This window comes from Indicator indicator, chromosome 29, assembly GCF_027791375.1.
Source record: "Indicator indicator isolate 239-I01 chromosome 29, UM_Iind_1.1, whole genome shotgun sequence".
Classification (NCBI taxonomy): Eukaryota; Metazoa; Chordata; class Aves; order Piciformes; family Indicatoridae; genus Indicator; species Indicator indicator.
The window spans coordinates 10,461,067-10,484,760 of NC_072038.1; the positions used below are offsets into that span (position 1 = coordinate 10,461,067).

General features: G+C 45.4%; 1 protein-coding gene across 1 annotated transcript in view; it reads left to right on the plus strand.

Annotated features, from left to right (window-relative positions):
• Nucleotides 1-23,051, plus strand: part of CACNG4 (calcium voltage-gated channel auxiliary subunit gamma 4) — a 39,122-nt gene extending 16,071 nt beyond the window's left edge. Inside the window, exons 2-4 of the mRNA XM_054393898.1 lie at nt 16,006-16,089; nt 21,567-21,707; nt 22,513-23,051. Coding sequence (XP_054249873.1) covers nt 16,006-16,089; nt 21,567-21,707; nt 22,513-23,051 — 764 coding nt within the window. The remainder of the gene's footprint in view (nt 1-16,005; nt 16,090-21,566; nt 21,708-22,512) is intronic.
• Nucleotides 23,052-23,694: the final 643 nt, after the last annotated feature.

Genomic DNA, 23,694 nt, shown 5'->3' on the forward strand with positions numbered 1-23,694 from the left:
TGATTCATAGCAAGATTCCTACTGGTCACAGTCATGTATAAGCTCAACTGTGTGTGCATGGGGTGCAGTTTGAGAGACCACTGGCAGAGAATGTGTTCTTAGAAGGGTTTCCTCCACCCATCATTAGCATCACAGCCTGAAGCTGTCCTTGTAGATATCTTTTTTTCCATCTAAACTTAAAGGGAGGGGATAGGAACAGAGAATGCTGCTGTTAGACAGGCATGATTCAGGTACCCATGGTGACATGAGATCTCTCCATGTTCTTACCAGCACGAGAAGATTACCTTATACAAGAATAAGTAAGAACAGAATTTTTGACCTTTAAGAGTTTCTTATCTGTAAACATTATAACTGCATAGCAATGCAGCCTGACTTGTCAACAACCAGAAAGAAAAGAAAAATAAAACTAATTTAAAACCCTACAGTGGCAGCAGAGTAAATTCCTACATTTATCATTTCAGAGCTTTCCCATTGCTCTTGCCTCTTTTCCTGGAAGGTTTAAATTATTAGATTTTTTTCTTTTTAATGTTATGTTTACTCTGCTAAGAATAGAGCACAATTTACAGAAGCTCATATGGATGAAAAAGCATTTTCCTTTTGTGCTGTTGCTTGCACAGTTGACACATGCAAACCTGCACCTTCCAGCTTTCCAAAACCTCAGCTCATACCATCAAATGAATTCATTCCATATTCAGAAATCTGTTTAGAAATGCTTAAAAGAAGAAAGTTTACTACGTGAACTTTCATTTAAGAACTATGTTTCTCAGTGTTTGCTGCAAGACTTTATCTGGACCAGTCAAACTTACAGATTCTTCACAACACCTACCTGAAAAGAGGTTATAGTGAGGTGGTGTAGACATGGTTTAGTGGCCATGGTGTTGGTGGGTTGGACTTGATGATCTTGGATTGGACTTGATGATCTTAGAGGTCAGTTCCAACATTAATGATTCTACATGTGGATGGTCCTGCCAGGGCTAGAATTGGAAGATGTTTGCATGAGAAAAGATCCTTAACGTGGAGAGATGCAGGATGAGGATCTAAGCCTCCCATAACAGCTGGAAAGAACTTAGCAAAATGAAATTAATATCTGCCACTGTAGATCTCCCAGGTTTTCAGCTCCCAAGGCAGAGGGTGAATTTTAAGCAGAAATTTAACTTGGACATACATGAATTATTACTAGTGACTTGCTCAAAAATAGCAGTTTGAGCCTGACTTGCAATGTCCTTACTCAAGACTGGAGTAGCACCAGGCAGCCTGCCCCTGCCTGGGAACACGAAACTTTCTGCACACACCTGAACCAAGCATTCCTCCTTGGGTCAGGCTGGGGACACACCCTCGGTGTCCCCTGTCCCTCCTCTGCCACAGGTCAGCAGGTGCAGAGTTCGGGGTGGAGACCTCTTGTGACGGTCCGAGGCAGCAAGGCAGAGCCGTAGCTCATCGCTGATAGAGGCTAATGGCAAAGCGCTGTCCCCAGAGAGCAGGAGCATCATGGTGCATGACTCAGAGGCACAGCTGAGTCACAGCCTGCCTTGGCTTCTCCTGTGATGGGAATGGCTTCGACACCACATTCAAAACTGTGCTTGAAGTCCCAATCCAAATCATTGTGCACAGGTTCCTCATTTGCTTCACGGGGAGGAAATGTGTTGCACTTCATGGAGAGGGGAAAAGAGGCTGTGACATGGGAAAACCAGCTCCTGGGGTCCCACTGCTGAGAGTGCTGTTTGTCAGAAAAACAAAAATCCAGAATAATAATAAAAAAAACAAACCCTCCACCTTTTCAAGCACAAGGGAATGCTGCAGCCCCTCAGAAGTCAGTGAAGGTACACCTGACATATTGCGTATTCACTGGCTAGCAGGACACATCCGCTCAGATCGCCCCAGGCATGTGGAGCTGCTGCTGCAGAAAGGTATTGCTGTCTCATGAGAGTACAGCTCTCCCGCTCCAGAGCACAGAGGAGCAGAGCTGCAGAGGGGTTTAGGTGTTGCCATGCCTAAAAGTAGAAACTCAGCCTACAAACCCCAGTTCCTTGGACAATAAATGACATTGAAGGGCCCAGGACTTGGGAGCTAGACCCCAGTGGTGAGCAGGGTGGCATTAGACCTCAGCTTTGCAAACCCATGGGGCTGGTGTTTTGGGCTGTGCTCATCCCAAGAGATGGACATCAGGTTTCTGAGTGCTCTGGATGGAGGCACAGCAGAGCAGTGGTGCATCCTGCCTGGATGCTGGCAGTTCCCTGGTGACACTGTTGGAGTTAAAAGATGCAGCAGCTCCTGACTTTCCAGCAGGTATTTGCTGGCACATCATCCAGTGAATCCAGGCTATGGAGCGTGAGTGATCTACAGTCACTGGGCAAACTCTCTCAAGAGTTATTTAGGAGAGAAAGCCCTGATGCATCCATAGCTCTGTGTGCAGGAGAGCTGCCCAAGCTGGTTGATATTTCAACACGACTGAGTATTTTTAGAGCCATCCTATGGTGCAGGATTTTTAACTTCCATTTCACAGCCCTTGAAGCCTGGCAAACTTTCATTAACATTTGATGCCTTGAAGTCATGCAAGGTCTAGGGGGAAAGGGAGGGGAAGGAGGAAAAAGAAATTCACCTTTTTGGAGCACGTAGTTTGCAGACTGGCTGTGAAGCTTAGGAAAAAAAATCCTTCCATCCCTCCTTTTTGTACCAGGTGCTTAGAAAGTACCCCAAACCATTCCAAGAGTGGAGCTGGAATCCCAAACCATGGCTGTGTGGCAGAGTCTTGCTTCATTAAAAGATAACTCAAGTTGACACATTAAATACCTGCAGTCTCTCTGGCCCTTGGGGATATCGAAGCACTTTCTAAGCAGAGAGTTCCCACCTCAGGAGGATTATTCCTCTCTTTCTCGTCCATTATTAGGCAACTTTGCTAATATAGATCTCTTTGACCCATAAATCTTCAAATTATTTATGAGCTCTCAGGCTTCCATCCTAGAGAGGAGAAGCTGGGACATGGAGCAGCTAAAGGATTTGCTTCCAATTCCCACTGCACATGCTGCCATTTCTACACAGCACAAAGTAAGACTTTTCTACCCAAATTTATACATGGTGAAAATGCTGCTTCCCTGGCTACAAGGCAGACTTTCAACTGGAAAATAAATTAACAGAAACTCTATTTTTTACCCCACACCAAATACACACACATGCATGCACACAACTGAGATACTTCATAGGCTGAGGGAGTAGGAAGAAGAGATGTATTTTTGTCTCCTTGGCAAAAATATATTGGCAGCATCTCACTGAGTTGTAAAGATTGAGTAAGTATCAGAGCATGGCCCTGTTAAGAGAAGTAGGGTTTGGAAAGCTGCCCTTGAGCTGCCTGTGCCCGTCTGCCAGGACCACTGCAGGGATGCTGCCCTGGGAGGGGGTGTTCAGCATGTGGGACCTCCAAAAAGCCCGTGCAAGTTGAAGAGAGTTTGTAATACCTGGAAATGAGGAGCTGCCAGCTCTGCATCACTCCAGCTGAAGTGTCTGAAGGGGAGAGGAGCTGTAAATCTCCCTGTGTGCGTGGCACCATTCCCAGGTGGTCAGAGCCGTTGCCTGCTTCCTGAGCTGTGTAACTCTCAGGAGGTCTCAGCACAGTGGTGACAAACTGGTCCTCTCCTGCTTTCAAAACCTGGGAGGAAATATGGTCCCCAAGATGGTGTTATACAAGGGCAGAGAAAGGGATAAAGGACTGATGAAGGAGGGCTGTGAGGGAGTCAGTGGCACAACTCTCTGCTCAGCCAGGCACCTGCCTTTTGTCCAATCTTCTCAGAAAAAGGAAAAAAATCCTTCTGTTTTCTCCTCCTAGCTTCCCAGACACTTCCATGCCATCCTAGGTCAGAACAGAACAATAGGCATTTCTGGTTACAGTGATAGATGTACTTGATGCTGATAAGGGCTGCAATTCTCAGATACATTACTCAAAAAACAATTCCAAGACCTCAGATTGGATTGCCCACAGCTACACACACCCCCCACCCCTCCCCCATCATCCCTCCCCAGTGCAGGTAGAGACATTTCCTAGTAAACTGCAATTCTGAACTACTGGAAGTAAACTCAGCAATCTTGACAATAAAATATTTATACATCTGTGCTTCAGTGCATTGTAATTTTGCATGATATGCTTTGCTTTTCAAAACTGACTAGATTAAGGCACTTCTGATTCACTAAAGACTTCCCCCCATCAAAAAAAATCCTGTTCCTACAAATATTGTTGGGCCATTGTGCTTGGTTGTATTTATTAGCTGGGGTAACAAGGAGGTTACATCTTCCATAAACCTGAGAGGAACCCACTTAAATGTGTCTGTCTGAATCACAGCAGAGAAGAAAACAGTCCTGATGAATAATTAAAGCTTAAAGAGGCCGTGCTGCTTTTGCAGTCTCTTTTGGGTTTTTGGGGTTTTTTGGTGTTTTTTTTTTGTTTTGGTTTTTTTTTTGTTGTTTTTTTTGTCACTGCTTAGTTTGCATTAAGAAATAGAAAAGTTTCAGGTGCAGGAGCCAAATGCAATCTCTTCTGCCTGTGTTCATTTGGACAGGTCCATTTGGTAGCCGTCTCCATTTTTATGTATTATGTCATTTGTTAACTGTAATAATTTAAGTCGGTCCTGGGAGAATGACAAGTTTCAGGCTCTCCGTTTCCATCCGGCAGTGGCTTTGTGCATCCCCTCGCCTTCTGTCAGCACCACGAGCACCGACTCCCGGGCCGGGCAGGGTTGTGGATGCAGGCCGAGCTGCTGGGGGAGGCCCCGGGTCGCCATCTGGTCTCCATCTCCGCAAGCATCACCAATCTGCCAAGCTCCTGCTCTCCTCCTAAGCCCTCTCCTTACCTCCGGCCACCCACCGCCCACCCCTCCCGGCTCCTCCTCTGCTCTCTCTCCCTCCCACATTTTTCCCAAGCTTCTTTCTTTTCCTCCTCCCCTGCAAACCACCTCCAGTTCCTCCCTGCTCTGCCCTGAAATGCTCCTTTTCCCCTTTTTTTTTACGTTGCTCTTTGCCTTCCTTCCACAAGCGTATGTTTCCTTAGCGCTGTCAGCATTTTCCTCCCCCTCTCAGCATGCCCCAGTGAGACCAGCCTGCCCCATCTCCTACACGAGGCTAGCCACAGCCACGCACACAACATCCTGGCTGCCCAGGCACCTTTTGGTGGAAGCACCAAAAGCCCGAGGCACCCAAGCCTGCCAGCACCTACCCCTGCCCTGAGGCTGCAGTACCTTCTGCTGCACTTACTGCTGGGAATCAGCAATAACCAAATCAGTTCAAGTTCAAGCTAAAGTCCTTCTTATTTCCTTCCAGCACCTGTTACAGCTGCAAAATATTTTTGTCCCTTTCATCTTTCCATGCTGGAACCCATTCTACCGAACCAGCAGCTCTGCTATTTGTTCCCAAGGTTAGGCATTAGCCCTGAGTGTTCAACTAGACCATATTCAATTCTCCTGCTGGAGTGGCTTTTCCAATAATACATCCTGCAGATGACTTCTGAAACCTTTGCTTTGCATTTCCTAAATGCAGCCAGCAGCAGGGTTTGGCAGTGACAACCCTTTCTCCTAACCTTTAGCTTCCCTGTTGTCATCTACCTTGTTCCAGCCCCGCATCACTGATTGTACATGATCAATCTCTAGAGGTTTAGCTTCTATGTATAACTCAACAAGCTGGCATAGAAATGAGGGAGACATGCTCCAAAAATGAATGCAGATCCAACTCAAGGTCACTGCATTATGAAGACAGACGTATTGCAAGCATTCCCTTCAATTAAGATGATTTATGGAGTGAAATTTCTCTATTGCTTCTTCAATATCCAACTATTCTTCTAAATGCCATCATCTTATGATCAATCACTGTGGATTGAAGACATATGGAATCATTACAAGCTTCCAGGAGTGGCCAAATATCCTGTATATTCCTAATCTGTTAACTAGTGAGCTCCTTGATCACTGCTTCTTAGTGTAACTTTCTTTCTTTCTTTCTTTCTGGGAAAAAAAAAATTGGCACATGAATAAGCCAAAAGAAGGTTTGTGAAGAAAGAGTTCAGTTCTAGATGTCAAGTTAGAGACGTTCCCTGCTGTTAGAGCAGATAATAATTCATTTAATGCAGAGAGGTAATTACATGATGCCTTGTAAGCTCCTGCTACACCAAGAGATCTCACAAGGACTGTCAATGCTATGAGCCATTTTTCTACTGACTGGATCGGGAGGGTTTTTTGCATTACAGGAGAAGACACTGGGTGCATCCTGTGCACGATGCCCCAAATATCCCCAAGGATTAGGTGGGTCCTCATTCTGGAGAGTTGTTTCTGAAGTTTTGGACTGCTGTGTGACAAATCTTGCCTGCTGGGAAATGAGGATATTTTGGAAATCTACCAAAAAAAAAATGGCAGTTTAAGAGGTTCTGAAAGTTGAAGTTAAGAACGAGAAGGCAACAGCTCAAGGCTGTACATGTATCAAAGTGGAAGTGGCAGAAGATACATGGGACAAAGCATCACACATTGTACTAGGAATGGTTCATCTAGTTTATTCCCCAGATATGACTATGGCCATGTCTCAAGTGATAAACTCAGCAGGGACTTTGAAGAGACATGAATGTCCCTCTCCTTGAATTTCCTCCCCCAGGTAGTGACAAGCCATGATGCAGGCTTTACAGACATGCTGTGATCAGAAGAGGTGAAACCATCAAGCCCTGGTTGATCACCACATTAATGAGGGAGAACTGATGACTTACTGAAGTAAGGGAAACCAGATGGATAAAACCCAAACTATCCCTTAAGGGAGACTTGATTCCGATTGTGCCAACACAGGGAAAAAAGCACAGTTTGACAATGTGAAAATAAACTCAATTTGTCATTTTGCAGCATCTGAACGCTTCACCAGGCAGAGTGACTGTCTGTTCCCAAACTGCATCCGGTGCAGTTTGGCATTTCAGCCCTCTCGTCGTGATTGATGGACTGGCAGCAATCTGCCTGAATGAGCAGTCCTCGTGCTGGGGAATGTATGGCAGGGTCAAGAATATTGGGGGGGAAAAAAAAGAAGGAATAAAAAAAAGGATTTTTGGTCAAAGTCATGATGTACCTGAATCCTGGCTAGCATACCAGCCAGCTGATTATTTCCCATTCCCCTCTGAGGTGTTGGAGTGATGAGGGCCACTGTGTAGTGACAGCTGGGAATAACAACTTAAGTCTCTGCCACCTTGTGCCAGAAGCATCACTATTGCTAAAGTTGCTAAAATACCTCTTTAAATTAAGACATCATGGACCAGGATGTAAGAGCTGTAAACTCCTTGAAGAGTCACTTTCAGTTCAAAGCTCTGATGGGTGAAGATACCTAAGAAGCCAACACCAACTCCTCCAGTGTTAGACCAATTTTAGCTAAGATAGAAAAGCCAACTACAGAACTCTAATGGAAGTTTCCATCCAAGCTTCAAATTAATCTTAAAAGCATGAGGATGATTATATCAGCAACCCAGGAACAGCTTTGGCAAAGTGGCAGCAGAGCAAAGTATGGAAATGAGTGGTGAGACAAACTTCTGGGCTGCTGGGATAAAGGACTGTAGCATGAGATGCAGGACGAGACGAGGTGTGAAGGCAGAACACAGCAAGTGTGGGCTGTGGTGGTAGATTGAAAAGCAGACACAGAAAAATGAGTTAACAACCCCATGACAACTAGAAATGTTGACAGGCTCTTGGGGCTGAGCCAGGCATGGGAAGACTCACCGTGGCAGGGCTGACTTAGTTCTGACTTGGAAATGTTCCTCAAGCAGCATCACTAACATTGCTCCAGAAAAAAATGACATCATACCCAGGTTGAGGAGTTGCTCCTCTTTCCCTCTGCAGATGATTTACAAAATGCTAACTGAACATCAGGGCTGGAAGCATGGCAGAGTTTCTTCCCAGAAAACACAGAGTCGTCCCCTCCATAAGCTCCATAACAAGGAGCACTAAAAAGACTAAAACAAGCCACAACTCCTTGAAATTTCCACCACTTCACCATCCAAGCAGCGCCACAAGGGGACATGGTTAATAAGGAGCAAATGGCAAGTGGTAGTAAGAAAACTATCAGCAATGCACAGGCAGGCTACAGGGGATGTCTGAGCAGAGTAGTATCACAGGACACTTTTATCTGCTGTTTGGCCAAGAAAAGGCAGCTGGGAAAGAGATAGGAACACTCTGAACAACCTCACTCATTCCTTCTGTGGCCAAAATGCTGGTTATGGGAGAGGCATATTCAAAGAAAATGAAAATGAAGCAGCTTAAACCAACATGCAGCATACAGTCAGCTCTTACCTACTCTCTTCTGGCCTACATTTCCCTGATACTATTGGTATTGTGCTAGCACAAGGACACTTAGTACTTTTGGCAGCAGTTTTGCAATGAACTAAAGAGAATTCAAAGGACAGCAGCCAGACACTGGGATGTGTTTTATTAGCTCCCAGATGTGCAGGTGAGGTGACTCTTCAGGAAAGGATTTTCTAGCCTCTGTCAAGGTCTCAGATAAAAATCTTACACTGGAACAAAAGGCTGTCTCAGAATTTCAAAGTTGTCTTTGGCAAAGAATCTTTCCTGCATCTGTTCATTTCTTACACACACAACAGCTTTGATGATATTTGCCCATTTGAAAGCAGAAGGTTGGCTGCTGAGGATGGATATATCCATGTCAATTGTAACTGACTGAGCCTCTGTAGGCATTTCCTTGGATGCCTTCTGGTGTAGGTGATGCAGAATCTGGAAGTGCTTTGCCAGGCTGCACGAAACAGCATTCAGGTGTTACATGCCAAAATAATATCACTCTGAATTGTTCCAGCCAGAACTAGAAGTTATCAGCCAATAGCAGACTTCTTCACCACCTAAGCAAGGTGTCACCACCTAGTGTGTTCTCCTATGTGGCTAACTTCTTTGGGCAACAGTGAGCACCCAGTGGTAAATGGAGAAGTTCAGCTAAGGTACCACATCTGGGCCATGGGAGAGACAAGGGAAAATGGTGGGTCGTGACACAAAGGTCAAGCTTTCCAAGTGGGAACATCCCTGGTCACTAACTATGGTTGTGAAATTGGCATTCAGGTCAGTGGAGATGGCTCTCCTGCAATGCAGGTCATGACCTCCACTACAGTTTGAGACCACTGTAGAAAAAGGCTGTGATGAAATAGCAACACAACCTTCATTCTGTGGGGATGCAGTGAAAGGAGAGGCTGTGAGCTGCCTCTGCTTCCAACAGAGAGAGCTTTGTAGAGAAGCACCAAGGAGAGGCTGCAGATGGCAAAAGGCAATCAGCTCAGACACTGCCACAGCACAGGCAAGTTGGAGCAAGCAGATGATAATATACTGGAGAAGACAGTTCAGATTGGTGGTATGGTGAATTCAGGAGGGAACATTAACTGCTATAGGAAGGTAAGAGAAGGGGAGTGATGCCAGTAGTGGGACTGAGTGTGTCAAATGGCAAGAGGCACCCCAGGTTGCTGGTTGAATTCCCATCCCTGGGGGTGTTTAAAAGAGGCAGAGATGCAGTGGGGCTGAGTGCCACCACACCAGCCTTGATATAGAGACTGGTTAGACTCCGTGATCTTAAAAGGCTTTGCCAACCAAAAGGATTCTATGGTTCTGTAAGCTGAGAGCTGTTCCTAGAGAAAAGGTGCTTCTGCCAGACGTGAGGGGGCTAAGAGCAAAGGCAGGGGTGAGAGCAGAGCACAGACCCCTGCCAACACCAGCTCGTCTGCAGGCGTGTGGGCAGAAGCAGCTGCGAGCTGCTCCAGCACATCTGCTCTGGTCTGAGCCCTCATGAGGTGCTAAACACACTGGGAAGGTGTTCTGCTTCTAAAAGCCTTAAAGAGGAGCGAGATGCAGCAGGCAGCAAAGGCAACTGGCAGTCATTCACGTGGCATCAAGGGGACTGAGGAAAAGCTTGGAGCAGCAGAGGGTCTGGAGCCAGTGGATGGGGAGGACTGGAAAAGGCTGGAAAAGGGGGAAATTCATGTCACAGCAGAAGATAAGAAAATAAGAGGCTTGAGGAGGAGTTTTTGCTTTGCCTACCAGACAATTGAAAATAGATCAAAAGAAGAACCCAAAGGGTTTGTTAGAGCTGACAGCTCCTAAGGAAGAAAGTGGGGCAAATTTCATACATTTCAACACTTTAAAAACATTTTGGTTTTACCCAGGAAGTAGAGAGGGAGCAAACAGAGGGAGAAGACCAGAGTCTGATACCACTGCTACTGAGAATTGAGTCTGCTGCACTTGAAATCAGAATCTGGCCCTGAAGCAGGGCAGTTCAGCTCCCTGCAGTGACAAACAAGAGAGCTCTGAGTTATGGGATGGAAGATGGAGAAAGAAGGAAAGGACTTTTACGAGAAAGAATAGAAGATAATTGTTTCACTGTCTCAACAGCTGTAGAGAAACATGGTTAAGATTCAGGATAAATCCATTTTAAAGACTTGGCTGAGCTGAATTTGCTTTGGCCTGCCCATGACATGCAGGGACAGAGAATGCTCCTCAGCTGGCTTATGATACCCACAGTCAGCCTCTCATTTTCTAATATTTTTAGGTCCTAAGCATTTTGTGAAACCAAGACCTACACTGGCAAAAATCTGACAATAACCCCAGGTAGTAGCAGTGCTCTCCATCAAATTCACCTTCAGATGAAACAAAAATACAAACTGTCACATGGACAAATATTTCCCAAACTGGCAGGACTCAGGGGGTGTCAGGCAGCATCCATCTCAAAAACAACCTGTGCTGTGAAGATCCTAGCTTCATAAGGCTGTCACAAGAGCCAAACTTTTCTCAACAGCAGACACCCAATAAATGTGTATTTAACCTCCTGAGGCTTCTTTGTCTGCTGGCTCCATCCTCCGTGGTGGTTACAGCAGCAATGTGGGGTAGGAAATTCACATGGGGTGTGTTTTGCACACAACTTGCATCAATACTTCATGATCTCTTTTATAATGACAGCATTAAATGTCCTCTGGCAGAGGCTCACAGGATCTGTGCTCATTCAAGTAACTTAAGGACAGGCTTGTGAAAGTCTCAGCAAGCAGCAGGAGACAAACAATCCAACAATTTACCACAGAAAGTGCCAAGTTACAGAAGAATAGCAAATGCTCTTCATTGTGGCATGAGTGCAAAGCTCAGGACCATAATAGTCCCATCAGCACCACAAGGCGGGTTTTGGAAGTAAAAGGAGGTGCAACACCCATTCCTCTTTTCAAGGGTTATTTTATGCTGAGAGGAATGAAAAGGGAGTTAAGTTGGCAGCTGCATTGGCTGTTGTGGGTCAATCCAGTGAGACAGAGGAGCTGTACTGGTGGAAAATCAAAGAAATGAACACAGTTCAGGGATAGACTCTGTGCTGCAGATTTTGCAGAGAGGAACATTTTTTGGCATGTCTGTTCTCTTTTGCTCACTGTTGCTCAAATCACATGGCAAAGGGCTTCAGAATTTGTCAGTAGAGAAATCTTTCTAAGGAAAAAAAATATCTAGAACTGTTTCTGTCCTCCCCTGGCAGAGTCCAGCACTGACACACTCCCACACACTATAAATAGAGACAACTCCACTGTTGTCCAAGGGAAGGGTAAAGCCATGCCATTAAGGAAACCCAGCCCCACAGGGTGTGCTCAGACGGACACTGTGTTCAGGCAACTTCAGTTACAGCAGCCCCACTCTGCATGTCATGCTGCCCTTGCTGTCTGGGGTACTATCTGTCAGTCAGCCTTCCTTGTGCTGATATATTCAGAAGACCTATCATTTAAACATTTATTTAAACATCAGGCTAAGGGTGAAGCACAGGATTTAATCACAGAGTAGAAGCAACAAGCAGAACCATCAGGGCAAATTTCCTGTGGTTCTTTATTCATCACCTTATTTTTAATAGACAGTCAGCTCCTTGCAACTTGTATTCCCTGCATCTGCAGGCACTTGCTGTCAAATAATCTTGAAAATCATTTCCTTCCATGTCTTCACACCATCCCAGAAGACCCATTTTGTCAGGAAGAAATCAGTTGGTGAGTGGGATTTGAGGCTGGGCAACTATGGGGTGTGTTTACCTGCCTGCAGGTAATCACTGTAGCCATGCAACCAGTGCTGCAGCTGACATTCACAGCACTCATTCCATCAGCATAATCCCCCTCAGGAGAAAACCCTGCTTAGCTCTATTAATAGTGTGCACATGTGTGCAGTAAGTATCTGTAGCTGCTCAAGAGCTACAGGAATGTGGCATGTTGGCAGGGGAGAGTTTGATCCAAGGAGGTCACAAGTGTGTGGTGTCTCATGAGAAAACAAGCAAAGTTTCTCAACCTTAAGTCCCCAAACCAATGTTTTACTGCACAGACTCACCAATCAGGGCAGGCAAAAGGGCTGGAGATGCAGTAGTTAAGCAATAGCTCTGCAGAAGCTCTTGATGGAGAAGGAGGCAGCAGCACAAGCCATCTATCCTCATGTGTCTCCCACTGCTATCAGATATCACCTCCTGTAAACTCGTGCTCAGAGCAGAGAGACGAAAATTGCTATTGACAGAAGTACCCCACAGACAAGGTCCTCTGATGCAAAGCTGCTAGCTCCTGCATGGTGGAAACCTATTTTAAGTGACAACAGAACACCAATGTTAGGAGAAGACCTTGTTGTGTGTAGTTTTCGGGATTAGAATCAGGGAGGAGGAGGAGGAGAAAACAAAAGTGCAGCCTGCCTTGACAAATATTGTCAGACATTTAAGTGCTCTGTTTTCCAGTGTTGATTTGTGCAAACACTTCCAGGGCATCAGGGAATGTTGTCATTGATAAATACTGACCATGGGAAATGGCTGGTGGTATGGCCAACAACAATGTGATCATGGCATGTGTGGCCACAGACAGAGTAAGTAATATGGTGGTGTGGCCAACAGCAACATAATGGATGGCCTCAGACAACATAAATAAGCATTTCTGTCCTACAGCATTAAGCATCACTGTCAGGCATCAAAACATAAAAGCTCAGTGAACAGCTCTGCAGTGGTACAGGCAGGATTATTAAAGGATTATTTGAGAAAGAGCAAGGAGAGGTTGTATGTCATCAGAATTTGGTATAGCTACTTTGATTTACTGTTGAAAACTCTGTGTACTTGGAGATCTCAAACCCCAAAACAAAGCTTAATCTTCACTTAGGCATTACAGCTCCCTCCCTTATCACATTATCTGAGTACATCACACTCTAATTATAGTTACCTGAACAACACTTAGTGGGACTGAGAAGTACTAACCTTGTCAGAGAAGCCCTTGAACACAGAGTAAAACCAATTCAGAAACAGTTCTTGGTGTTTTAAATGCCAGCTAAGTATGCTGCAACCAGTGGGGGAAAACAGTCCTTCTACCATCAGCACACACTTCACAAAATTTACCTCTTCATTGTCATTAACCCAGATCCTGAAATCCTGTCTCAAAATTCAGAACAAAGTTATTATTATGAAGGGGGAAAAAATATTCATTAGAATATTTGTATTTCTAAAAACACCATTTAAGATATCAGTAATCATTCAAAGAAAGGAGTAGTGCTGCATCTCAGTGGGATATTATAGCTTACTCTCAAGAGGTATCCAGAAGTGCTTCTCAATATTTCAGTATCTGTTAGGCAGTGATTGCAGCTTATTTATCTCTCTCTAGTGGGTACAGAAGTAGAAGTTAAATATTCCATCTTCCTCTCCAAAGTATAGAAGGGACTGTACCCTCATAGGCAAAGAAAAAAATTCTCTCTTCCATGTGTGGAAAACAACTCATCTGTGTCTTATGGAGCATGGACCAGTGGCGACCATTGCCTACCCATTTCTTCAAGGCATCCTCTGTGAAACCTTTGAGAAGAGCTGCAAGGAGCTCAGATGCTGTAGAATAGCTGTTACTGGATTTAAATGAGGCATTTCCTTTTCTGCCACTTCTTCTCCTTCATGATTTTTATTCTTTGGTGTTGCTTCACATGCCAGGGCATGGAGCCAACTGTTTCACCAAATCTCAGCTTTGTTTTGTTTGTATTTTTGGGGTTTAAGTACAAGCCAGACTCTGCTGTTGTGCTTTTGAAGCTGACCACTGCTTCATTCACTTCCACCCTGCTAAATTTAAATTTTCCTAAATCTTAGTTTCAAAATCCATCACTATGGGAAAAAAAACCCAAAGGTATTGTTGCATTTCCTAGCAGGTCCCTTCCAACCCCTACCGTTCTGTGGTCCTGTGGCAGAGTCCTCTCCTTCATGCATCTACCTGTTTGCACAGTTACCTGTGGTACTTCTGTGTCTATATAAATTCAACCAACCCCTCAGAAGTCACTGGGAAGTACATACAGACTGTGAGAGCCACAAGCACAGTCACCAAGAAGTCTATTTCCCTAGGAGATTAGGGACAGAAGATTATTTAGAATTTTTTTTTTCTTAATGACTAGGAGAGGATAAAAATCATCCTCTGAATGTATTTCCTCTAAATTAACACACCATAATGAAGAGGCTCAAAGAAATGACCATCCAGTCTCAGAGGCCCTGCTATGCTGGGAGTGATTTAGTTTCATTGCGTGAACTGCCATAAAGATAAGCGCTGGGATCACTCAAATCTGAATTTTGGATTGCTTTGCTGGAGAGCCATCAGGAGCAACAACCCAGCTGATGGCAAACAGAGGGATGCCCAGGCAAACATGCTTAGCAGGAGCAGTCCCAGCTCTCCTCCGCCTGGCAGACAGGGCAGGTGTGTCACTTCCAGATGGGATATGAGCCACTTACATCTCGTTCCCAGCCTTTGAAGTGCCGTGCAGAGGAAGCCTGAGCCGTGAGTGCCATTAGAGGAGAGACATCACTGACTGGAAGAACGAAATGCTCTGTAGCAGCAACCCTGCCGCCGACACGCGGAGGGTGCAATTGGAATCCTCCGGATTAGTAATTCTTTTGAGATCTTTGTAATCATTGGTAATAGGTGGTGAAATAAATCCACATTCCTATCCTGCAGGCTGCAGCTGTGCTTCTGCTCAAGTCGTATTAAGTGATGGGGTTTAAATCCTTCTGCCAGCTCGAGCTGTGAGCACCGAAACTCCCGTGCAGAGCACAGCTCATCCTGGGTGATGTATGTTGCTGAGCTGGTTAATGAATAATGAAAGCACCAAAGCAGGATCTCACCTCGGGCTTGGCTCCTGCATTCAGCTCCCTGGGAACAGGTCCCCGAGCAGCTTGCTGTGCCACAGCCATCACAGCCACCCGGCTGCAGCTAAGGCTGGATAACCATGATGGAAAATAGCAATGTGAAAAATACTAATGGAAAGCTTTACCCAGGTGGACAAGATGCTGAACCTCATCTTGTTCAGCCAAGTGAGGTGATCAACCAGCCAGTGCTGGCGTTGTTCCTTCAGGTATCAGGAGTGGACTCTCATGCCCTGACTTACTGCTCAGGCTCCCAGTTAACTAAACAAATATGCCATTAAAAGCTGAGCCAACCTTGAGGGGGACATACAGGTTTAAATTGCAGCAGGCAGAGATTTATGGACTTGTTTTCTAGTCTAGAGAATAATCAAAGAGACCTCAGACAGTTCAGCATTTACCAGCTCTGATAAGAGAAGCCAGCACTCCACTGGGGACGAGGCAGGAGGGGTGATGGCCACCAGACTAACACTTGGTTCTGCTGGGGAGCAAGCCATGGAGCAAGGACCCAGACTGACAGTCACTCTGGGAACAAAAAGAAGCTTTCCAAATTCAGTATGCTTGTGAGATAAGCCCAGCACTGATAAAGTAAAGCACAGAGAGATTAAAAACCTCAAGGGAACAATATTAGCAGCAGACTGAAGAGAAGAGCCCAAGAGTCCTGGGCTCTGCCTTCCATTGGCTGTGCTTCAGCCTGGTCTGCCCAAAATTTGTGACCTTAGAGATGGCATCTTGATGGCATAAAAACAATCAGTGACCAACCCTGCAGGAGACTAATTTACTTATACAGCCTGGGAGGAAAAGCAAATAAAGCAGAGCTGGCAGAAGCACATTGACCTGGTTCTGTTCCTTAAGTGTTGTGTTTGCCTTGTTTTCATTTAGGAATCTACAAAGGACATTGCTTCCGAATCAACCACTTCCCTGAAGACAATGACTATGACCATGACAGCTCAGAATACCTTCTCCGTAAGTGAAAAGCAGTTCCTGACATAGAGACATGGCCAGAGAGGCCTTCCTGGGTTTGTCTTCCATAGAGTCCAACCCCTCTTAGTTGCAACAGAGTGACCCAAACTGGGTGGCACAGAGTGACATATATCCATTTAACACTGCAGCACTGGGAACTCCCATCTCAAGGGTTTCCTTCAGCCAAGGGAATGCTCATGGTTGAGGTGCCCATCTTCTATATGGGAAGCTCACAAATGAAAACTACAGCTACCAGCCCCAGACTGGTGAGGCTGTTGTACAGAGGGAATATTTAGCTGATTAGTATATAAAAAGAGGTTTGAGGAGTGGGTTCCAGTCTATTAGGAATGTTTTCCTAATGCTTAAACCCAACCCTTATGCAAGCCTCACCCTTTGCAGCTGCTGAGCCACTTTCCCCTGCAGTGAAATTACTGAATTGTAGGAAGGAAGCTGAAATTTCTGCATCTAACAGCAAAATCTCAGCATGAGCATGGGCTGTGGCTTCCCTGTGTGGACAGCTGCTCTGTACTGGTGTGTAATCCACTACAGAAGGAACTTCATCCACCAACCTGGTCCTTGAAATAAAGGCAGTTGTTTCTTCTCCTCTGGATGACATTTTGCTCAGCTGATAGGAGGTCTTGGAACCCAGCTGTGAAACTTCATGAATCCTGCAAAGTTTGAGTTCAATCTCCCCTTCTCCAGAGTACACCTTGCCTGGTTATTCTTTTTGAGCAAAAGCTGACCAGCCAAGATGAAAGCAGTGCCCTTTATCAGAGGAAGAACCTGCAGAAAGAAAGTTCACAAGGTGTTGGGAAAGCTTCAGGGAACAGTTGGATGCTGCTGGCTGATAGACCCAGCCAGGCAAACCACTCCTCAGTTACACTCCTATTAATTACCTGAAACACCACTTAGAGAACCACTCTGCACTCCTGCTCACTCCTGGGAAACAACTTCTAGTTGCTAAGACAAGAAGAAAGGAGTAAAAAAAACCCCAATGTTAAAAGCTCCCAAAAGTAGGCTTTAGGAGAAACCCAGTTTTTTTTTTCGTCTTTACTCTTGTCAATTTAGATCAGTCAGAGTACTTGGGTGATGTGATTTCAGCACCAGGGTGAAGGCAGGCTGGAGAGTGTGAGCACAGCTGCATTTACCTTTCATACAAAGCCTTGGAACTGATGTTAAATTGATGCCAAGTCAGCTTTAGGAAAGAAACATCATTAGTAAAAGGACTGTAAAAGGGAAGAGGAATTAAGCAGCATCCTGATAAAAGCGTGGTTTGCCTTCTCTATTTGGAGGAAAGGGAGAACTGGGAAAAAAACAATCCCCAGCTCCACAGTGAGGCAGGAGGTTGGTAAATTGTTTGGAAGTGTACTTGTGAGGGGTGTTCCTAAAAGCTGCTTCAGAAGAGATCTTACAAGCAAGTTGGTCCAACCCTCTATGTCTGCTGCAAACTGACTCCAGCTGCTCCCCCTGCAGAGGAGAGCTCATCCTCATGGAGCCTGCACAGGTAACAGAGCTCGTCTGCTTTAGCTTCTGGAAGAAAAGCTGCATATGGTTGATTCAGAGATTACTGAAATGTTGTGTCCCTAAAGCCAGGAGAGATGAGCTCATACAGATAAGTAATAGGGACCAAATCATTGTCTAAGACAAGGATAATTGCATCCTGTTCCAAAGGAGATACGAGAGCTTCCGTCCCATCTTTGCCCTCTGTGCAACACCTTGGCAGGCTGCTGTCTCCACATCATTCCCCAAGCTTTATAGCCATTTCTTGGCACAAGATTCTCAGAGGGCCATGCTAGGGATAACCTTATTTTTCCTGTCTAGCTTAGATGAAGGCACCAAGGTTGTGTGCATCTTGTGCTCCTGAAAGAGCAGCAGGAGAGGTCTCAGGCTGCTCCTCAGTGATGAATCTAACATAGGTTTCAGATGGATGTACACATCATGGAGCTACCAGCATTGAGCCCTGCTTCAAAGTCCTGTTGAAGTCAGTGAAAAAAAGTCACTGATTTTAGGGTATTTTGGTGTGTGGTGTGTGTAGGAGCAGAAGTTTCGATTTTGCCCTTGGGTATTCAGGCTGTTCCCTGCGAAACCAAGCAAAGGACAAGCTGCAGTGACAACAAACACATGAAAAGTTGCTCAGACAAGATCACTTCTATTGAACCTTCCCTGTGGCAACACACACCAGCCTATGTTTGTAAAAAAATCCCCTCCCATTGTCTGTGCAGAGCCCCAGTAAGGGGCAGAGGCACATGAAACCAGGGTGGGATGCCTGCATCAAAGAGCTGTGAGGGAAGAAAATGGGTAAGGAGAGAGATGACAAAAAAAAGAAGAGACAGGGCTGGAGCACCTCTGCTGTGAGGACAGGCTGGGAGAGTTGGAGTAGTTCAGCCTGGAGAAGGGAAGGCTCCAGGGAGACCTTCCTGTGGCCTTTCAGTATTTAGGGGGCTGATAAGAAAGATGGGGAGAGACTTTTTAGCAAGGACAAAGGGTGATGGGTTTAAACTAAAAGAGGGAAATTCAGACTAGAGAGAAGAAAGAATTTTTTTATATTGAGAGTGGTGAGATCCTGGCCCAGGTTGCCCAGAGAGGTGGGAGATGCCCCATCCCTGGAACCATTCCAGTTCTGGTTGTTTGGGGCTCTGAGCAACCTGCTCTAGTTGAAGATGTCCCTGATGACTGCAGGGGGGTTAGACTAGATGACCTTTAAAGGTCCCTTCCAAGCCAAACCATTCTGTGATTCACCCTCACTGCATGCAGGAGGATGCCAGGGCTCTGCTGCAAAGGTGCAGCCCCATTTCAGGGGCACCTCTGCCCTTCCACGCATTTCTTCCCCACATGCTCTGGCTTTCTAAAGCCTTTTGCTTGGCCTCTGGTTTTTGGAAGAGAATAAAAGCAGGAGCTGAATGCTGGGGCTCGCAGCCCCGTGGGGAGGAGCAGCACAGCACGTCTGGAGCTTCACCGAAGGAGGTGTCACAATGCATAGCGGTGCAGAGCTGCCGATGCAAACAGACAGGACGGTAAACAAGGGGGAAAAAAGCAGGGGAGAAAGCAAAAACCAGATTGCCTTAATGGTTTTTGATGTGCTGTCATTTTATTACCAGTATCAGGAGACATATGTAAATTCTACATGGTATCTATGAGCTTCCTTTTATATTTCAGAGGTAGAAGTAGACATTGTAGGGGGGGAAAAATATCCTGTAGAGTTTTAGAGGAAGAGAACACTTTGTGTTTTGTTTCTCTTCACATTAATTATCTATTATAGGAAGATCATCTCTGGAGATTGCCAGGTTGGATGGGGCTTTGAGCAGCCTGCTCCAGTGGAAGGCATCCCTGCCCATGGCAGGAGAGGTTGAACTAGATGATCTTTGAGGTCTCTTCCAACCCAAACCATTCTGTGATGACTGCTACAAGTAGAACAACCCAGGCCCTGTGTCTGGCTTGCCTGGCAAGTTCTTCTGGTGATATCACTGAAGCATTTTAGGAAAGCTCTTTGATTCAATTGTAATCCTTACAAAATACATAAAATACAGGAAACAACAACCAGAAAGGGCCACAGGAGGTTTTAAGCCCCAGCTGCCTTTTGCCAGAGCACTAACAGACAGACAGGACTTGGGGTGCTTTCATCTCCAGCAGCACAGAGACTGACATTGAATCTCTTTTCTAATAACTGACTCTAAAACCTGAGCCAAAAGTCAAAGCACTGTTCCTTGGTACCACACACATGGGGATACACCCAGGACAACAGAACAGGCTCAGCACTCAGCAGGCTTTGATTAGAGACATTACACCCACATTACTTGGATTTGCCAATTATTGCAAGACACTGTCTGAATAGTAATGCCCTTGCCTGAATTGAGTTTAGATTCAGTTAGAAAATGCCCTGTCTGTAAAGGACACGTGCAGTGATGGTGCCAGCTCTGGCAGGAGATGGACTTCTCTAGCTGTTGCAGATCGATACAGGCATAAGCTTCCCAGGCAGGGACTGTCTTTTTTGTTTTATGTCTGCACCAGCCTAAGGAGGGCTAAGCCCAGAGCTGGGGCTCCCGGAGGCTTTGCAGTGCACACAAAAGCGATGCTGTTTTTAAATGCCTGGTCCTGTCCCTCTTGCAGTCAGTGGGAGTTGCGCCACCGGTTACCAGGGGAATCGTTAGGCAGCGATTCACTAAATTGGGAACACCATGGCCATCAAAAGTGAAATGAGAAAGAGCATCAGCTGGAACATCTGGCCGTGCCTGCTCGGGAAGCGGGCGCCGCTCGCTGTGCGTCTCGGCCGGGAGGATGGCACCCGGGAGAGCCTGCGCCGCTAATGGCCCCGCGTCAGCGCATTGCTCCAGATGGTGGCTTCTCCTCCCCTTGCACTCAGCCCCGGGGGTGCCCCTGGCCTCCCACTGTGCCCTGGGGTTTCCAACCCTATGACTCCCACTCGCCTTGGGCAACCCCAAGCCCCAGGACGCCCCTCCACACCTTTGCCTTCCTAAGCTTCGGGACGATCCTGCTGTCCACAGCACCTTACCTCCTCTTCTTCAAAAAACAAAATCCTCTGTAAGAGCCTAACTCAGTTCCTCACTCTGCCTTTCAGGAACTCCCACCAGGTTCTACCCCTCTGGTTTGTACAATACAGACATCTCTTTTCTTGTGCTTGTTTATTTTTGCCTCAGCCCTTTTGTTCCCTCCCTGCCACTGCCCTTTCACTTGCAGCTTAGTCTGGTAGCGCCCCGACTTTGAAAGCTGGCTTGAAGTGGTGGTTTAGGTTGTTTTGGTTTGTTTTTTATTTATTTTCCCAGGGATTTTATAGCCCACGCTGGTGAAGGGACTGAAGCATACAGAATTTTAAATTACTTTGCTTAGCTGTCAGGAAGCTAAACACAAACATCTGAGACACACTTGTGAAAATGCCTTCCTTAGAAATCTGTAAAGGTTTCAACGTCCTTAATATTCAACAAAAGAAAAAGGGGTTATTAGCTGTGCTTTCTGCCAACACCAGGGCTGCAGACTTCAGGGGCTGTAATTCGCTCACCTTGTTCATGCACCAAGGCACAAATCTGTCTGCTCAAGCCCTCCCCAAACGCTGTAAGGTTCATCACCAGCTCATGAATTTTTCACTGCTGCTTCCTGTGTGACGCTGGGTCTTGCTGTCACTTACCTCATGCTTTGCCAGGAGTGTTCTGTTCATGATAGCATGGGATCATAGAGTCATTAAGGTTGGAAAAGACCTCTAAGATCATCAGGTCCAAGATAATGGTGATAACACTGGACTTTCTAGAACAAAGCTCAAAAGATTTAAGCTACTCAATGGAGAGTGTCTGTGCCACCCATGGCACCCACCCGTGGCCTTGGCTCCCAAAAGCATGCCCAGAAATACAGAATCAGTGACAAGTCCAGCAAATCCAGAGGTTTTAGATTATTCAGTCACCACAGTTGCACCTCAGGAGGGATCTGAAATGGTTACTGTCTGTCTTGCTTTCTTACCTGTCCCCCTCCAGGCATTGTCCGTGCCTCCAGTGTGTTCCCCATCCTAAGCACAATCCTGCTGCTGCTGGGAGGACTCTGTGTTGGAGCAGGAAGGATTTACAACAGCAAAAACAACATTATCCTCAGCGCTGGGATTCTCTTTGTTGCAGCAGGTATGTTCTCCTTGCATTGAATCCTTAAGAAGTGCTACCTCTGAAGAGGGCTGTGGAAAAGCCCTTTCCCTGGTTGAGGGCACTATCAATATCCCACTAGGCAAATTTCTTCAGGCAAAATTATGAGGTTTAAGGTCTACAATAAATATATTCTACAAAAGCTTTTAGTCTTCCTGAAAAAAAAAAATAAAAAGAAAGCCAAAGTCAATAACCAGCAAGTTTTACACCATGTAAAATGTATGCACCATTAGATGAATCAAGGATTTTCTTTTCTTTTCTTTGCTATGATGGCAGAAAAAAAATTCACCTGTGATAGGTGAACTCATTTTTCACATTCAAAACATCTGAGAGAGTTGGTCACATTGTTAAGAGCTTTCCCTGAAGCTCAGATTAAGCATGCTGCACTTAGATGAAAATTCAGCAAGGTGGAAGGGAACTCATCTTGATCAAGGTGAACAGCCATAGCCCTCAGCTCAAAATGTATTTTTATTATCAGTCTGGATGTTGGAATCCCACTAACAATATGAGTGAGCTCCTGGACACTTTCTTTCCCACCATGGCAATGAAGCGAAGGGAACAAATCCTGCTGTATATTTTGGGATCCATGAGAGCTTCTATAACCCAGATGTGGATCCGTGCTTTGTTTTTCAATAAGAAATGAAATCTTGAGATAAATGAAAGAATAGATAACTGTAATTAAATTTCCTGGTCATAATCTTTGAACTGTTCAGGTCCAGGAAGTAACATGGCTTGACTTTTATCTTCCCAGCCACACAGCCACTGATTTATGTTTTTCTCCCTCTAGGACTAAGTAATATCATAGGGATCATTGTCTACATATCAAGCAATGCAGGTGACCCAAGTGACAAGCGAGATGAGGACAAAAAGAACCATTACAACTATGGCTGGTCCTTTTATTTTGGAGCCTTGTCTTTTATTGTGGCCGAAACCATAGGCGTCCTGGCTGTGAACATTTATATTGAGAAGAACAAAGAGCTGAGGTTTAAGTCCAAGAGGGAATTCCTTAAGACTTCTTCCAGTTCTCCTTATGCCAGGATGCCAAGTTATAGGTACAGGAGGCGGCGGTCCAGATCCAGTTCTCGGTCTACGGAGCCTTCTCCATCTAGAGACATTTCTCCAGTTGGCATGAAGATAGCAAGCACCATCCCCATGAACGAGATTTCCATGTACACTCTTTCCAGAGAGCCTTTGAAGGTTACAACTGCTGCCAGCTACAACGCAGACCAAGAAGCCAGTTTTCTGCAGGTTCACAACTTCCTTCAGAAGGAATTTAAGGAAGGACTCCATGTCAACATGGTCAACAGGAGAACGACGCCCGTTTGAAGCACCTTCCTTCCTCATGCTTTCTGAAGAGATACCAACACAGAATGGATCTGTCATGACAGAGAAGGAGCGATGTCAAAATACCCTCTCACCTCTTTAATTGTGGCATGTGTTGAGGTAGCAAGTGGAGATCCTCTGGACCAGCATAAAGATATTACACGCTCGTAGCTTTTCATGAAGCTATTTGGAGTTTGTTTTTTCAGTTCTTGATGTCACGAGATGAAGGCAGTTCATGTTCCTGCACTTCTGTAGTGTGTACAAAGTCTTGGAGAAACTGCAAAGAACTTGCCACCAGTGTGTTTTAAAGGATTACAGAAAAATTGTTGTATGACTTCTTTTTTTTTTTTTTTAATCTCCCCTTTTTTTTTTCTAATATTGAGATCCCTTACTACAAACCTGCAGATCTAATTTATAACCAAGCCCAAGGACGAATACGAACGACTCATCAAGTGAGCCACTTTCCTTTGACACAGCATAAGCTTTGCCTCTTTCAAAAAAGAAAAAAGAAAAAAAAAGAAAAAGAAAAAAAATATTTTTGAAGGCAACACTTTCTAAAGCTGACCTGTGCTACGGAAACCATAGAGCACCCGCGTACTTACAGACTCCCTGATGGGGTGGTAAGAGGGTCTGCTGCTTCTGAAGG